General features: G+C 42.1%; 1 protein-coding gene across 1 annotated transcript; it reads right to left on the bottom strand.

Moving 5' to 3' along the window:
* Positions 1–54: 54 nt before the first annotated feature.
* On the bottom strand, positions 55–18,797 carry dld (deltaD). Its single transcript, XM_088997655.1, has 14 exons — positions 18,666–18,797; positions 16,320–16,395; positions 16,154–16,233; positions 15,823–15,891; positions 14,971–15,040; positions 10,119–10,219; positions 9,904–10,047; positions 5,938–6,039; positions 5,672–5,862; positions 5,112–5,282; positions 3,021–3,210; positions 2,447–2,584; positions 602–691; positions 55–529 (listed from the first exon to the last, which is right to left on the bottom strand). Exons 1-14 carry the CDS (start codon positions 18,702–18,704, stop codon positions 464–466), a joined length of 1,527 nt encoding a protein of 508 aa, XP_088853781.1. The 5' UTR covers positions 18,705–18,797; the 3' UTR covers positions 55–463.
* Positions 18,798–19,095: the final 298 nt, after the last annotated feature.

Below are 19,095 nucleotides of genomic sequence, written 5' to 3'. Positions count from 1 at the left end.
GCAGTGAATGAGTTAAATTCAATTCAATAAAAACAATAAACAATGAAGCAGAAGTACCACATGATGTATTTATTGATTGATTTTCGTTCGGGAATTGGAATCAATGTCCTAAAGGCCAGTAAAGTGCCGCTCGGCTAGAACGACGCGCGCTAAGCCGTCATACAGGAAGTAGTAATAAATAAAAGGCGTCCGCTACGTTTAGGAACGCAGAGAACTTTGTGACGTATATTTCTTCTTCCATCACAAAGGCAACTGTTAACTCGCGATTGTAGATAATGGCCCCCCCGCCAACACCCCTAAATACACCCTTAATACTTCTTTCGAATATGTAAATGCGTACACGGAAAAGGAAGAGTAGAAGAAGAAGCTTGGCGGTATGGAGTACGAAATTGGATGTGGGACTTTGCCCGTGGGCTCCATTTCCTACTGTTGCGTGTGAGCAGAATGACGGCAGCAAAGAAGATCAGAAGTTGATGGCCTTGCCGAAGGAGGCGGCCAGGTTGGCTTCTCTGAACGCCTCTGACACCGTCTGACACACCAAAAAAAGTTGTCATTTTTCGTTCCGTCTAATTCTACTTTAAGATGACGGGCAGTGACGTACCGGGTGGGCGTGGCAGACTCTGGCGACGTCTTCGCACGATGCGCCATACTCCATGGCGAGGGCCGCCTCGTTGATCATCTCTCCCGCCCCCTGCAGGCCACAACCACACATGTCACTTTTTTTTGGTTCTTTTGACTTCAAGATGGCGCCGCGAGGGTGGCTGCTTTTACAGCAGATCTTGTATTTGATTCTGACCTGATTAAGTTATTCTACTAATTCCTTTCTTTCATAATAACAATAACAATAGGAATACCAATAATAAAATAATAATAATAATAATAATAATAATAATACATTTCATTTATAAGCGCCCAAGGTCACTTTACAGTCACATGATGTTTTTTTTCTGTGGGTAAGCAGCGGCAGCCTCACGTGCCAGGGTTCACTCAACCCGGAATAAAACAGCAGGCTAGCTAGCTCGCTAATAAGTATCTAATTAATAGTTAGCTAGCTAGCTAATAGCTAGCTATTAAACAGTTAGCTAGCCAGCTAGATAGCTAATAGATACCGAGCAATCAAGCCAGCCAGCCAGCAAGCTAGCAGGCGAGGAGGGAGCCAGCTTGGTAACTAGCTAGATAGCCAGATAAATAACATACATAAGAGAGTAACACCTGAGTGTCCGTTTGGCTGGAAGAAATATCGAGCTTGCTAATAAATAATTATATTATTAATAACAGTGTTTGAAATAGCGTCTGCCCGGTGGCCCGGGGCGTACAACTTTTACATCGGGCGTACAACTTTCAAAACGTCTCGGCCCGGGTGGTCGACAACAAAAATAAAAATAACTATTTTCAAATCAAACGTTTGTTTTATTCAATAAAGCAAAAGCTACAAGCAAACCGCTACAAGCCACGTGAACTCCTCTTTCTACGCGGCTTTTAAAACTTTCAAGTACACTTTTCAGTCAGGGTGTAGTCCGAAGCACGAAACAGGCTTCTGATTGGCTGCCGGTGCAGAGTATGCAAATTGCCAAACGAATGTTCGTTTGGCAATTAAGATGTTTTTAGTCAGCAAAAATGACAAGGAGTCTCCAAAGAAGCAAAGAAGAGAAGCCACACCAAAGGTTGAGTTACCAACAGTCCTTATGGAAGGTGACTCTCCTTCCATCAGCCATCAATGACCATCACAAAGGTAAATAAAACTTTATTTTATAGTACAGTTTATTTATTTTGGAATGGAATGTGACTCAAACAGCAATTCCCTCTGACCTCAAACGCCATTTCATCAAGCCATCAACGACCATCGCAATGGTAAATAAAACGACTTTATCTTACAGTACAGTTTATTTCTTGAATTACAGTCCTTATGGAATGTGACTCTCTTTCCAAACAGCAATTCCCTCTGACCTCCGACCTCCAACGCCATTTCATCAAGCCATCAATAACCATCACAAATGTAAATAAAGTGACTTTATTACACAGTATCTAACTGGATAGCTATCTGGCTAGCAATCTATTAGCTATGTATTAGCTAGTTGACTGGCTATGTAGCTGGCTAGCTGGCTATCTAGCTAGCTGTTTATTTGGCTAGCAATCTATTAGCTATCTATAAACCGGATAGTTAGCATTCTATCCATTTGAATGATTCCAGGTTGAGTGAACGCTAGCGTGTGTGGCTGCCGCTGCTCACCTACAGAAAAACTTATCCTGTGACTGTAAAGTCACTGAGAGTTTTGAAAGGCGCTTAGAAATGAAATATTATTCTTATTATTTTTTATTTTTTGTGTCAGGAAGGGCATCCGACGTAAAAGCTTGGCCAAAACAACCATGCGGATCAAACCTCTAAAGATTATTATGATTACGGAAAAAAAAAAAAATTGCGGCGGCAGCGTTGCAACTATCTTACGGTTCCGAGGATGTGAGCGCCCAGCATCCTGTCCGTCTCTTTATGGCTGAGGATCTTGACCAGGCCGTCCGTGTCGGCGTTGGTTTTGGCGCGGCTGTTGGCGGCAAACGGGAACTTGCCCACTTTGTACGGAACGCCCTGAGCGGTGACAAGGAGAGAACACATTCTATATTATATTATATGTACTGCTATATATTTGATATTGAACTATTTTTTTTGCCCAATTGTGCGCGCAATGTGTTTCTAAAATCATCAAAATATGTAAATGGTCACGTCGGTGCATTGTATTAAATGGGAACCTTGCCACAACCAACATGGCCGCTAGGTTGACACATCGCTTAGCGTGCTAGCATATCATATGGTGTCTTCTCATTGTATATATGAGTGAGATGCAAACCCCACAAGAGGAGGCCCGGGCATGTCGATATAGACATTTTTCATCGATTTGGGCGGCACAGTGGATAAGCGGTTAGCCCATCAGCATCGATGTACGGCAGTGCAGGGTTAGATTACGGCTGCGGCCTTCTCGAGTGGAGTTTGCGGCTTGAAGGAAGCCATTTGGTGAGGAGCTGACCTCTTCCTTGAGCTGCTCTTCGGTCTTGCCCACCCAGGCAACCTCGGGGTGCGTGTAGATGACGGAGGGGACGCAGTTGTAGTCGATGTGCACGGCGCCGCCCGCCATGCCCTCCACGCAGATGATGCCCTCGTCCTCCGCCTTGTGCGCCAACATGGGCCCCGCCACCACGTCACCGATGGCGTGGATGCTGCCGGAAATGGGGGGGGGGGAGATTTGTGACATCAGCCTACTTAATTCAAACCGATAAACAATTTAAGGCAAACATTTGTGCATCCAAAAGATAGGCTGCCAAATGAAAAACAAAGTAATGAAGTAAAGAGCAGTACATTGGGGAGACTCAACAAATTCTCAAAAAAGACTTTATCAACATCGCAGGGATAATACTAGTGGGCCTCAATCGGCAGTACATATGCACCTAAAAGCTAGCAACCACTCATTTGACGACAATGAGGTGAAAGTCTTAGCGAAAGAACAGATGGTTTGAAAGGGGAGTAAAAGAATTGATTTTCATAAAACAGCTAAATCCTTCATTAAACCGATATGGTGGGGTGAGGTTCAATTTGGATCGTTTATACAATAGCCTGTTTAGGCAACATAGGATTAGTAATACTAATGAGGTGATACCGGTGAAAGTGGGGCAATCAGGCCAGTCGTTAGTCTGAACAATAGGAACAATCAGTGGAGCTGCAGGGAGTAGTCCTCTGCTCCCCCCAACCTGAGAGCAGGGACCTATCATTGCAGAGTCCGGCACCGCCATGTCGAGACAGTAGGGATATATATAGGGCCTACACTACCAGTAAAAATTCTGTTTGCTGACGAAGTTTCTTGGATAAGAAGCGAAACGTCCGACACCTTCAAAGAAGTACAGATGACGGCTGAAGAAACATCGATAAACCATCCTTTGGTAAAAAATAAAATAAAACCAATTAAATTTATCAAAACAGATTTTTTTGTCAGCTGGTCTTGTCTTTTTGTATTTTACGTCAAAATGTCTCTCTCATATGATGTGTCCTCGAAGTTTCGTTATTTGCAACATGCTTTTTCAAGTTTCTCCTTTGACTAAGAAAACAAATATACCCCAGTGTCATTCAAGGAGAGAGAAAAAAACAAGTGATTACAGTCAAATCTGGGTTTTCAACCATAATCCATTTAAGAAACCTGTTCGAAAACCAATTTGGTTGACAAACAAAACAACATTTCCCATTATAATTCAAGTAAAAATTGTTAATCCGTTCTGTCAACTTTTTTTAAAAATTGTGATTTAACAATACTTACACGCATGCTCACAATGGAACGCAACACCACAAAGTGACGTATAAGTCAGCGGGGGGAGTCGATTGGTTCCTTCAGGTACGCTCAGTTTGGTTGAGAATCCATTTTCGCTTATAAACAAAACCCCGAAATTTCTGGTCGAAAACCGATTTGGCTGAAAACCAAAACAACATTTGCCATTATAATCAATGTAAAAATTGTTAATCCGTTCTGTCTGCTTTAAAAAAAAAAAATGTGATTTAACAATAATTACACGCATGCTCACAATGGAACGGGACACCAGGAAGTGACGTATAAGGAAGCGGAGATTGGTTCCTTCAGGTGCGCTCAGATTGCGTGAGAATAAATTTTAGGTTGTAAACAAACCCCCAATGTAAAAATTGTTAATCCGTTCTGTCTGCTTTCTTTTTAAACCATGATTTAACAATACAAACACGCATGCTCATAATGGAACGCAACACGTGGATAATGCATCCATCACAATGAGAGGTGACACCAGTAAGTGACATAGAAGGAAGCGGAAGGGAGTCAAGTGGTGCGTTCAGGTGCGCTCAGTTTGGTCGAGAACCCATTTTTGGCTGGAAATAGAGGCATAAAAAAAATCCCTGAAATTTTTGGTCAAAAAACAAATTGGTCAAAACCCAAACAACATTTTCCATCATAATCTATGTAAACATTGTTAATCCGTTCTGTCTGCTTTTTTTTAATCATGATTTAACAATACAAACACGCATGTCTGCATGCAGTTGAATTGTGGCGTGAAAAATTCCAAAGGGATTGGATATGGAGAGCAATCGAGGAAGGGACGTACGTTACCTAGGGACGCTGGTCTGGAAGCGGCCGTTGACGGGGATGCGGCCGCGGTTGTCCAGCTGGATGCCCACCGCCTCCAGGCCAAGGTCGTGCGTGAACGGTCGCCGGCCAACGCACACCAGCAGCACGTCGCACGTCAGCGTCTCGTTCTTGCCGCCGGCCGCTGCCTCCACGCTGAAAAAGGGAAATGCTGAAAAAGACTTGCAAATTGGCCGCCACCAGATTTGTGTTTTTTTACAAAATGGCCACCGCCGGCAGTTTTTGCTTTGCTTTTTGTTTTTTTACATAAAGGGCGGCGACGACAGATTTTTGTTTTTTTACAAAATGGCCGCCGACAACAGATTTTGGGTATTTTTTTACATAAAGGCCGCCACCGACAGATTTTTGTTTTTTTACAAAATGGCCACCAACGACAGATTTTTATTTTTTTACAAAATGGCCGACGATGACAAATTTTGGATTTTTTTTTTTTTTTACAATATGGCCGCCGGCAGATTTTTTTTTTGCTAAATTCATTCAAAGCCAACAGCATTTTTGGCAGGCATTTTTGGCTCTGTACTCACGCCACGTCCATTTTTCCATCGGGCCTCCGGGTGGCGGCCATCACTTTGGTTCCCAGCTTGAATTTGAGGCCCTGCTTCTGCAAAATGCGCTGAAAGTTCTTGGAGATCTCCATGTCGATACCCATGCCGCCCACGTGGCCAAGAAACTCCACCGCCGTCACCTTGGCGCCCAGACGCTGCCACACGGAGCCCTGCGGCGAGACGAGGAGGACGGCGAGGTGAGTCAGTGGCGACATCCTCCCCCCCCACCACGTGACGACACCCACCAGCTCCACTCCGATGACGCCGGCGCCGATCACAATCAACTCCTCAGGAACTTTCCGCAAGGACAGCGCGCCCGTTGATGACACCACCGTCTCCTCGTCGATCTGCCAGGGAATAAAACATAAAATAATCTTTTCCTTTCAGCTTTTCCCTTCAAGGGGTCACCACAGAAAATCAATGTCCTCCATCTTTAGAGGTTTGATCCGCATGTTTGTTTTGGCCAAGCTTTTACGTTGGATGCCCTTCCTGACACAAAAAACATAATAATAATAATAATAATGATATATTTCATTTCTAAGCGCTTTTCAAAACTCTCAAGGTCACTTTACAGTCAGAGGATCAGTTTTTCTGTGGGTGAGCAGCGGCAGCCACACGCGCTAACGTTCACTCAACCCAGAATAACTCCAATAGACAGAAAGTTAGCTAGCTAGCTAATGGATAACTAATAGCTAGCCAGTTAGATAGCTAATAGATAGCAACATGAGCCAGCGTTCACTCAACTCGGAATAACTCAAATACAGTGAGACCTCAACTTACGAATGCCTTATAATACGAACTTTTCATCATACGAACGTCAAATTTATGAAAATTAAGCCTTATAATAAGCACTATTTTCATAATACACACCCACCACGGCCGGTCCATCAAGCACACGACCTTCGGATCTGACGAAAGTGATTTTCGGCTGTCGCACACGAGCGAACAGTGCTCCAGCCGGCGCTACTTTCCATACCCCTTCTCATTGAATGCACACGTCGATCGCCTACTTGGAGCTTTTTGCTGATAATTTTACTATTATGAGACCGGAAAGTAAACACCTCAGACCGGAAAGTAAATACCTCAGTTCAAATGTGGTGCGTTACTATGAATAAATTGAAGAAAATACCAGCCGTACACGTCTACTCTGCTCTGTTTGTTTGTCATCCAAGACTTGGGGTGCGTTCAGGTTCGAGAATAGCGCACGACTTCTTATGACTCTAGGCTGTTTGGACAGCATTGTCTAACTGAATGAGCGATGACAAACACTTGCCAACGTTTTTGTGTTGCTACACTTGAACGCACCCCCCTCTCAAGATGCGATGGAAGTGATGGTGATTGGTTAAAGGGTAGAGTCATGTGTCATGGGAAGCCAATCAGAGCTAGTGTTTTCACACACACGGAACAGCGTGTCAATAGTCACGCTAAATTGTCACGTGCGAGTTGACAGCTCGGGCGTGGCTGCCGCTCGCGACACTTCAATTTCATTTCATTTCAACGAGTCACTGTCACCTGGTGAGGTGACAGTGTCACTGGTGAGTCACCAGTAACACTGTCACCACATGATTACGACGAAAGTGCATCGCTATGTCCTGTGCTCCAAAAGTTTGCTTTGCACGAGGTGATTGTTAGACGCGAGTGTGCCATTTTATTCGCCCCGCCCGCCTTCTTTTGTCGCGTTTTAGTCCGCGTCCGTGGAATCATCGGACTCGCGCCTTTTGTTGTCATAAAATCTCTGCCAGCACCTACGGGACTCGAAGTGAATGCAGATGACATCGAGGAGCTTGTTGCTGACCATAATGAGGTCATCAACACAGAGAATTTGATTTGCCTTCAAGAGGACAAGCAGAAGCAGGCCATTCAACAGTTGATGTGCAGGCTTTTATTGAACAGTTCCATTCAGAAAAGGCTATAAGAATCATCAACATGATGAATGATAATGTGATGCCTCAGTTTCGTAAGACCTTACAAGTCAGAAAGCAACAGGTGTCAATTAAGAGCCATCAATGACCATCACAAATGTAAATGAAGTGACTTTATTATATAGTGCAGTGTATTTCTTTCATTACAATACAATATCACATTTATTATACATAGGATAAGGTAGGTTGTGTGTAGTTTTAAGGCTTATTTAGTTGAAAAGTATATTTTATGGAACCCCGGGAACGGATTATTCCTATTTTAATGGTTTTCTATGGGAATTTTTTTTTTAGATACACACTTTTCGCCTTACACACTCTGTCTGGGAACCAATTAAGTTCGTAAGTTGAGGTCTCACTGTACAGTGATACCTTGGCTTACGAACTTAATTGGTTCACAGACAGTGTGTACGGTGAAACGTGTATCCCAAAATTTGATTTCCCAAAGGAAACCATTAAAATGAGAATAATCCGTTCCCAGGTCCCCATAAAACAATTTTCTACTTTCTAATTTTCTAAGACTTAAAACTACACCAAATATACCTTATTTTATGCATAATAAATGTGGAAAGGTATTATAATTAAATAAATAAACTACACTGTATAATAAAGTCATTTTATTTACCTTTGTGATGGTCGTTGATGGCTTGATGGAATGGAGTGGCCGGTTTCCTCAGCATTAAACATTTGAGGAACGTAACCTTCTTCTTTCACCATCTTGAGGAATGATCCCTTATAGGTGCTTTTCTGTGATAATTTTATCTAGTTCATCATCAATTGTGTTCTGTTTAGCTGGGTTGATAGCTTTTTGCATCAAGTGTGATGGCTTGTGCGGGTTGTTTGTGGAGCCTGATTGATGGGATATTTTAACCTTGCAGTCTACACTCTGCCTTTGAACTATTAACGTTAAAACCCTCTCATTGTCCTCTGCCTGTCGCTTTAATATTTATACCACCACCCCTCACTGCTGCGTTCTTGACCAATCACGTGGCTTTAACCGAATACTGGGGGCGGGGAATAGAGGACCAAAACAAGCCGGCTGCCATTTTGTTGTTGGAAGAATGGGCTCATTCGCGAACGACACATCACTCATTGAGGCAGCTACGTGTGTATCATCGAAAAACATTTGTATGCCAAGGTAAAATTTACATAAATTTAACGTTCGTAAACCGAAGTTTGTAAGCCAAGGGGTTCGTACAGCAAGGTATCACTGTAGATAGAAAGCTAGCTAGCTAATACATAACCCGTAGCAAGCTAGATAGCTAATAGATAGCAAATAGATAGTTAGCTAACTAGATAATAGATAGCAAATAGATATCTAGCTAGCTAATAGATAACTAATAGCTAGTAAGGTAGATAGCTAATAGATAGCAAATACATAGCTAGCTAGATAGCTAATAGATAGCAACATGAGCCAGCGTTCACTCAACCCGGAATAACTCAAATAGCTAGAAAGCTAGATAGATAGCTAATAGATAACTCATAGCTAGCTATGTGTCTGCGTAAGCTCTTAGTCGTACAGGAGTGGTCCATCGATGAAAAGGTTTCTTCAGCCGTCATCCGTACTTCTTTGAAGGTGTCATACGTTTCGCTTCTTATTCAAGAAACTTTGTCAGCAAACTAAAGTCTTACTGGTAGTTTAGGCCCTATACACATATATCCCTACTGTCCAGACATGGCGGTGCCGGACTCGCAGGTCCCTGCTCTCAGGTTGGGGGGAGCAGAGGACTACTCCCTGCAGCTGCAGATGAGGTGATACCGGTCGAAGTGGGGCAATCAGGCCAGTCGTTAGTCTGAACAATAGGAACAATCAGTGGAGCTGCAGGGAGTAGTCCTCTGCATCCCCCAACCTGAGAGCAGGGACCTATCATATCAGAGTCCGGCACCGCCATGTCTGGACAGCAGGGATATATATATAGGGCCTAAACTACCAGTAAGACTTTAGTTTGCTGACGAAGTTTCTGGAGGAGAAGCGAAACGCCTGACACCTTCAAAGAAGTACAGATGACGGCTGAGGAAACATTTTCATCCATAGCTAGCTAGCTAGCTAGATAGCAAATAGATAGCAATATGAGCCAGCGTTCACTCAACTCGGAATAACTCAGATAGAAAGTTAGCTATGTAGCTAATATATAACTCATTGCTAGCTAGCTAGATAGCTAATAGATAGCAAACCTCTTTTTTTCAACCTCTTCTATTGCCTGAGACCGGTGCTTCGACAACATAGACCCCCCCCCCACGGCCAAAAAAATCATCAGGGCTCCCCCTAATGGACGACAGTGGTGCACATACCTGAATTCCCGGAAAGGGCGTGACCTCGGAGCCGGTGGCGATGAGGATATTCTTGGTGTTGATGATTTGCTGGCCGCCGTCGCTGGTGGTGGCCGTCACTTGGTTTTTTCCCGTCACTTTGCCGAAGCCGTTGACATGGGTCACCTGACAGGAGAGGACGCCGCGTTAGTGTGAGGGGCTATCTTGGGTTAGGGTGTGTGGAGGCGCTCCCTGACTTTGTTCTGTTTGAAGAGATGCGCGATGCCGCCCGTGAGCGCTTTGACCGCCCCGCTTTTTTGCTCCATCATCTTCTCCAGGTTCAGGGAGATGCCAGAAACTGGGAGGAAAAACAACAACAACAAAAACAAAAAACAAAAACAAAGTCACCTCGTCAACACATTTTATTACATTAGCTTTAATTAGTTACAATGTATTTATAATATATACAGGTAACATCCGAGTAACGGTCGTAGGTCGTAAAATGCATTCAAAATGGCTGACGCTAGGTTTATACGACAGGATAGTATACGATGTCAATCTTTTTTTTTTCGTTTTTAAGCAACGTTTTCTCTTGAATGCACCAAAATATTGACAGTTCATTTATAAATCTTAAAACTTTTAGTGACATTTTAATCATTTTATATTTCGTATTATCGATCTTTATTACTGTGTCGGCGCACAGGCTTTCTGCTGGCTAAAATACACACGGCTTCCCACGCACGCATGCGAACTGTCCAAAAATCGCTCTCCTTGCTAACGGAGAAGAGGTCACCTCTCTCAAAGACGTGGCGGCGCCAACCGTGAGCTCGATGCGGCGTTTGCGTCGCGCCTCGGCGTTGGTGGACTCACCCCCCCTGAATGCTGTGCGAGTGAGATGCTGTCATGCTGGAGAAAATTGTCGTTCGCGTTTGTTAACAAACAGTTATTTTCTTTCCTCATGTTGTGCAATTCTGCTCCGGCAAATAAACATCCTACTTGTTTGACATTGTCGCGTTTGGATTGACAGCTGGGCGCGAGGCCACGCCTCCCCGCTTCCAAAGCTGTCAATTCCTTCATCAGGACACTAAAACGGGACGCTGTCAACTTGTATTTGTACTTCGGATTACCCTGGACTCCCCCACACACACACACATACATCTTGTAATCCTTTCGGGATTGTACCTTTTCTGCACCACCGTGTCAGAGTTGCTTTGCGGGTCGGGTTTCCCATTCCCGCTACCCCACTCGTCGTTTTTGGTATTCTTTATTGTTGGTTATTTATCCTCTTTTTGTGTTGTCTCTTAATAAATCATCCTGCACGGACCTGTGTCTCTGTTGCTTACTTGGGGATCCAGACATTCAATTTCGCTCCAACGAGTCGGCTGCTTTCTGCCTCATTCGTAACGTGACAGATCTAAACAAGGACTACCTCGACTCTTTTATTCTACCAAATGCATCGCAAACACGCTGTGGAGTTCAACAGTGTGAATTTAAAACATTAAAATAAAATAAAATAAAAACAAGTCTGGCGGTCATGTTCATAAGTAGGGGTGGTCGTCACCCACGCCGGTCGTAAATCGGATGTTACTTGTATATGAGTAATGTTATATTTAATTTATATAGTGTATCTAATTTATATTTTATCTATCTAGCTTTAATTTATATCTATATCATCTATATCCTTTATATCATTCTATATCCTCTATATCTAGATCAGGGGTCGAGAACCTATGGCTCGTGAGCCATATATGGCTCTTTTGATGATTGCATATGGCTCGCCGATAAAACTAAATACATATTGTCGTTTTTTTCACCGTTCATTTCCTGTTGGGGCTGCAGTTGGCGGAAAGCGCAATTTTGATTGGATGACACTGACCGAGAATGGCCGAAAGCGCCATTTTGATTGGATGATAGTGGCCGTCATGTTGAAACAGGTAAACGCCCCTTTAAATGAGCCCAACTAGTGCACTTCAGCGTGAATGCACCGGAGTATTAGAGGAGAGAAAATGTTCTCATTGTAATTTGCAATGAAACAATACCATCGATGGATGAAACAGTCGAATGTCCGTGACATTTTAACAAGCCCCATGTTAACGTTAGCATCAACATACTTCTGTGAGAAGTAGATTGAAGATAGCAAGTGTGGAAGCTTATGAGCCGTGTGCAGGCTAGCTAGCAGTAACTTCGCCTCTGGACCGGCAAATTGAATTTCATTCCGATCGTTTTCCTGCAATTTTACCAAACACGAGGAACGGAAAACCATTCATGTTAACGGTGAGTACTATCACAAAGTTATTTTAAATAATACATTCTGATATTTTGTTGAAAAGTGCCCGCGCGTGTGTGTGTGTGTGTGCGCGCGCGCGTGCGTGTGGCTCTCACTGATAAACATTTATAAATATTTTACTTTTATGGCTCTTTGTCAAAAAGGTTCCCGACCCCTGATCTAGATTTATCTCTAGCTCTTTCAATCTCATCTATATCGCTCTCATCTATCTAGATCTCTATCTACATCTATATTTATCTACATCTCTATCTCATCTATATATATATATATATATTTATATCTATATCGATCTATCATCTTTATCAATCTCATCTATAACTATGTCTTTCTCATATACAGTAAAGTCTCGTTATATCGATATTCAAGGGAGTCCGAAAAAATATCGATATAACAGGGACTATCGATATATCCGACCCTGTTTGCATGTAATTTTCTCAGTGCGTGCATAGAAATAGTATCGATATAACCGGGACTATCGATATATCCGATATCGATATAACGAGACTTTACTGTATCTATATCATCTAGACCAGGGGTGGGCACTCCTGGTCCTGGAGAGCCACCCTCCTGCATGTTTTCCAAGTCTCCTTGTTGCAACACACCTGATTCAAATGAGCAGGTTCAATGTAAGGCTTCCACGGAGCTTGATGATTATCTGATTATTTGAATCAGGTGTATTGTAACAGGGAGACTTGGAAAATATGCAGGAGGGTGGCTCTCCAGGACCAGGAGTGCCCACCCCTGATCTAGCCAATCTATATCTATTTCATCTATATATCTTTATCATCTATGTGACTACAGTGAGACCTCAACTTACAAACACCTTATCTTACAAACTTTTCGTCTTACAAACGTCAAATTTATGAAAATTAAACCTTATAATACGCACTATTTTCATAATACACACCAACCACGGCTGGCGGAGTGATCTTCGGCGGAAGCACACGACCGAACAGCACCAGAGGTTAAGTTACCAACAGTCCTTATGGAAGGTGACTCTCCTTCCATAAGCCATCAACGACCATCAAAAAGGTAAATAAAACTTTATTTTACAGCACAATTTATTTCTTTAATTACAGTCCTCGTGTAATGCGCCTCTCTTTCCAAACAGCAATTCCCTTTGACCTCCAACGCCATTCCATCAAGCCATAAATGATGTAAATAAAGTGACTTTATGATACAATGCAGTAATTTTCTTTCATTACAATACAATAGCACATTTATTATACATATAATAAGGTATGTTGTGTGTAGTTTTAAGGCTTATTTAGTTGAAAATGTATATTTTATGGAAACCCGGGAACAGACTATTCCCATTTTAATGGTTTCCTATGGGAATTTTTTTTTGAGATACACACTTTTCGCCTTACACACTCTGTCTGGGAACCAATTAAGTTCGTAAGTTGAGGTCTCACTGTATCTACATATATGCAAGCTCTCAGTCGTACAGGAGTGGTCCATCGATGAAAATGTTTCTTCAGCCGTCATCTGTGCTACTTTGAAGGTGTCGGACGTTTCGCTTCTTATCCAAGAGGCTTCGTCAAAGAACTGAAATCTTTTGCTGGTAGTTTCGGTCCTATACATATCCCTACTGTCCAGACGTGGCGGTGCCAGACTCTGCTATGATTGGTCCCTGGTCTCAGGTTGGGGGTAGCAGAGGACCACTCCCTGCGGCTACACTGATTACTTATATTGTCCTGACTGATTACTTCTATTGTCCTGCCTGAGTATGGGGATCTACGACTGGCCTGATTGCCCCATTAGCTCTGGTATCACCTCATAACCATAACTAAGCCTATGTTGCCTAAGAAGTCTATTGTATGAACGGTCCAAATTGAACCTCACCCCACCATGACGATTTAGTGAAGGGTTTTGCTGTTTGATGAAAATAGCTTCTTTTACTCCCGTTTCAAACCATCTATTTTCTTTCGCTAAGATTAACCTCATTGTCGTGAAATCAGAAAACCTTTATTCGTCCCGCAATGGGGAAATGAGTGGTTGCTAGCTTTTAGGTGCATATGTACTGCCGATTGAGGCCCACTAGTATTATCCCTGCGATGTTGATAAAGTCTTTTTTTGAGAATTTGTTTAGTCTCCCTAATGTATTGCTCATTACAATTTTCATTTTTACATTGTATTGAATCAACTACATTACTTTGTTTTTCATTTGGCAGCCTATCTTTTGGATGCACCAATTTTTGCCTTAAAGTGTTTATCGGTTTGAAAGAAGTGTTGCAAAAGGACTCATAGTTTTTCAGAAACCCCTTCAATGCAAGGTACTACTTCTCTCCTTTTAGTTTCTTGTGAATTATTGGTTTCATTCCCTATTTTTTCCTTTTGACATTTGTTAAAAGACCACTGTGGGTAACCACAGTTTATGAGTGACTGACGTTTTGACTCCTTTTCTCTACCTTCGACGCTTGTTGGTATTAGTTTAGCCCTATGCTGGAGGGTACTGATAACTCCTAGTTTGTGTTGTAGAGGGTGGTTAGATTCGAAAAGTAAGTGTTGGTCAGTGTGCGTGGCCTTCCTAAAGACTTGTTTTTTCAGCGCTCTGTCCCGTTTAATAATTACGGTATAATCCAAAAAGGCTAGTTGGTTCGTTCGGGAACGACTCATCACTCATTGTGACAGTTCCGTGTGTATCCCGAAAAGGTTTGTATGCCAAGGTAAAATGTTCATAAATTTAACGTTCGTAAACCGAAAAGTTCGTCAGCCAAGGGGTTCGTAAACAGAAGTATCACTGTATATATCTAGATATAAATATGTAATATATATCGTAGAATGGGATGGGATCCCGCCGGGGTTTCCTCTCATCTTACTTTCAATGCCTCTGCTCTCAAAGTCTTTGCCGTGAGCCAGGTGATACAAGTACGAGTTGTTCAGGAGGGCCTGCGAGCAGACATGTACGCAGACAAACGCTTAGCCACACACCAGTGTCTGAAACTCATGACAAAACGTTAGCGGACACTAGGGCAGGCAACTCTGAAAAGTTGCCTACCCCATTTTTCACAACTTGAAACACATTAGGACGACTAATCGCAAAAAAAAAAAAACATTGTTGCAAAGTATTAAAAGCCGATAATCAGAATATATAACAGAACAACACTTTAAAATGTACCTACACAAATGCTCCCTTGCTTAATTTATGTTAAATATCCCTTGCTGATGATTTTGGACAAACAAACAAGTTGTTGTTTGTCCATAGACTGTTCGGCATGTTGCACAATGCAATTTTTGAACACCTTTTTTTCCACAATGCTTTTAATGTACGTTTAAGTTTTGTAGCGTCATAAATTTTGTTAGCTTCGTTTTGGCTTGATTCCTAACCACTTATCTATTTTCTTTTGTTCTCTGTGCGTCTACTTTGGAAAATGATATGCAAACGCACCCGGAACAATGAAGTTATTCGATGCGGGCTTCTGATTGGCTGCCGAGTATGCAAATTGCCAAACGAACCGAAATTTCGAATTTTCAAAACTGAATGAAGATTTTCGAAATCGGAATAAAGCGTTTGATAAAACGTTTGATTTGAAAGAAAAAAAAAATTTTTCTCTTGAAAAAGTTGCACGCCCCGGGCGTCTGGGCAGACGTTATTTCAGACACTGTCACAAACGCTTGCAAAAGAATATATAATAATAATGGAGGAAAAAATGCAATGGCGGGTGTCCTACTTTGGAGGGGATGCAGCCGACATTCAGGCAGGTCCCGCCCAGTGTGGCGTTCTTCTCCACGCAAACTGTCTGTCAAGACACAAACATCTCATTTGAATGCGAACACACACACAACCACAAATAAACACAAGACTAAAAACTAGAGACGGAGACTGCGGGAGAAAGAAAAATGATTGCAAGCACTTGTGAGCACGCCTGCCTCACAATGCGGAGGTTCGATTCCCGGCACTCCTACATTCTCAAAAATTCACGTTAGGTTGACGGAACACGCTAGTGACCTAAGGTGTGATTGTGTGGCCGCCTGTGGACAAATTCAAAGGCGTCTTTGTACCTTGAAGCCCAGCTGGGCGGCTTTGATGGCGGCAACGTAGCCCCCCGGGCCGGAACCAACCACCGTGACGTCTGCATCGACTGCGACGCAAACAATGACAAGTCGAGGAAATATATCAGAAAATGAAGATGTGTGCACACCAGTGGACGTGACGGCGTTTTCTTACTCGGCGCTTTATCGGCGTACGTCCGGACTGACAGCACGGCCGCTCCGTGCAACTTGGAAGGGAGCTGGTGACTTCGCTGTGTGGCGGCCGTGAACCACACACACACACAAATACAATCACACACACACACATACCAACGACAACTTAAAAACAAGTCACAAATGATATTAAGGAGGCAAAATATGCTGTCAGGTGGGAGAAAACCAACATTTTTACATACGTCCTGCTACTATTGCTTCATTAATTATTATTATTATTATTATTATTATTATTATTATTATTATTATTATTATTATTATTATTATACATTTGATTTATAAGCACCTTCCAAAACTCTCAAGGACACTTTACAGTCACAGGATACGTTTTTTCAGTGGGTGAGCAGCGGCAGCCACATGCACCAGCATTCACTCAACACGGAAGTAAATAGAAAGCTAGCTAGCCAGCGAGTAGATAGCTAATAGATAGCCAACAGATAGCTCGTGAGATATCAAGCCACCTAGATAGCTATATAGCAAGCTAGACAGCAATATATAGAAAGCTAGCTAGCCAGCTAGTAGATAGCTACTATATAGCAAACAGATAGCTATCTAGATAGCTAGCCATTTAGATAGTTATATAACTAAAAGATAGCTACTTAGCTAATACACTAATTAAATTAATAATAATAATAATAATATCTGTTCCAATACTTTTGCTCAGGAAATCAAAGCTATAACGTCAAAGCCAAATCAATTCAATGTCAAACAGATGAAAATGATGCAAGAAGAGTGGCAAATGCTACAAATGAATCATCTTCAAAAATCTCTCATTAGGTCAACCAAATATGATTATTGACACAAAACTGTTGATTAACTGACGCTGTCAATCAAGGAAAAATGAATGGGAAGAATTCCAGACAAGAAAGCTTAAGACACTTGCCTCCTCATTTCACAAACTTTGATTGAATGTTATACATTTTTTGGTAACTTGCTGCAGTCCTAAAATTCTAAATTCGTGATTATTTGCGAAGAAATAAACATGCTAGACTTTGTCTTTGAAGCAATATTATTCGTAAAATGTTGTACAGCTATACCTCAGCTTACGGACACTTTAGCTCACGAACTTTTCGCCTCACTGAACAATACATTTGCGAGGATAGAGCTGACGAACTAGTCTTCGGCGGACGAACCAAACCACATGGCTGGCGGACTAGTTTTCCACACCCCCTTTGTTTGAGTGCAGACGTGGTTTGTTATCGAGTGGAGTACTTTTGCTATTATGGGATCAAAAAAGCCCCCACCACAGCCTAGTGTTAGGCCAAAGAGGACACAAAAGAAAATGATGGTCGAGCAGAAGAAGGAGATCATAGAAAAACACCAACCAGGTGTCCCAGTACCAGTACGCTAAGTCGACCATTGCTACGTGTGGCTAAGGGTGTTTCTGTGTTGTCTTAGCAACAGTCTCTGGCAATAGTAGAAGTTGAAAAACTTCTGTTGATTTGGATTAACGAAAAGAAGCTAGGAGGGGACTGTGTGTGTGAGGGTACGATCGCTTAGAAAGCATGGCAACTTCACGCAGACATCATCATTGTTTTCTATCCTTTCACCGCCCCCACCACATCCCCTTTCAAATTGCTTCTGTGGACTGCAAATTTCCCCATTGTGGGACAATAAAGGATTTCCGATTTATGATTCTGATTCAAGAGGCAACTACATTAACGACGATCACAAAGGTCAATAAAACCACTTTATTATACGGTAGTTTATTTCTTTCATTACAACACAATAGCACATTTATTATACATAAAATGACGGATCTTTTGTGCAATTTTCAGGCTTATTTAGTAGAAAAGTCTGTTTTATAGGGACCTGGGAACGGATGATTCTCATTTTAATGGTTTCTTATGGGAAACAAATGTTCGGCAGATGAACTTTATGGCTTACACAGACTTTCTGGGAACCAATTAAGTTCGTGAGCTGAAGTATCACTGTATTTTGCTTTGGTTTTAAATATCATCGCAACGTCACTGATATTGAGTTACAACACGAGCAAATTGGGTAACTTAAGCTAAGCTATGACAACGAGTTGATTGTTAAACACGTAAATGAACGACCTCAAAAACTTTTGGGCGTGTAAAAAAACGGTTTAGGGAGTGAATCAAACCGTTAAATCTTAATGTAATATCATGTTTGTGCATAATTTGCTGAATTATCAAACCGGTTGGATTGGGTGTTTTGAGTGCGGCGTAAAGAGCCGACTAGCTAGCCAGGCAGCCGGAGAAGGGGGAGAAAAACAAAACAAAACCGAAAACTTCCTAGACCGACAACGAACGTTGTTATTCGGGTTCACTGGCAAAAGTCTTACCGTAGCGACAGTTCGATATAAATGGGTCCAAGTGTGCATTTTGTCGACGTGCTCGCGCGCTGAGCCAAAGTTGCTTCACCTCCAGCTGGCCTAGCAAAGCAGCCAAGGACTCCTGACAGCGCGTCGCGTCAATATTGCGTCATCAAACCCCGACGAAAGAAACACTTCCCTTTCCATTCGTGTATGTTTCCCAATATATTACAGATAACATCCATTTTAAATAAGGTTATATGCTACAAAACTACAAAAAAATGTTTTTAAAAATGTTAATAAATGTATACAGTTAACGTTTGAAAATATTGTGGCGATTTCTGATTCTTTTTCAACTCCAAATAAAAACGTGGGGCTTCTTGTCTTCATTTTTTAAACATACTTAATTTTGGGCATACAGTAAGACCTTGGCTTACGAACTTAATTGATTCCCAGACAG

Source organism: Hippocampus bargibanti, linkage group LG05 (genome assembly GCF_051943395.1).
Source record: "Hippocampus bargibanti isolate YZ-2025 linkage group LG05, ASM5194339v1, whole genome shotgun sequence".
Lineage (NCBI taxonomy): Eukaryota > Metazoa > Chordata > Actinopteri > Syngnathiformes > Syngnathidae > Hippocampus > Hippocampus bargibanti.
The sequence above is the reverse complement of the archived record's forward strand: the minus strand, read 5'-3'. Positions and strand labels throughout refer to the sequence as shown.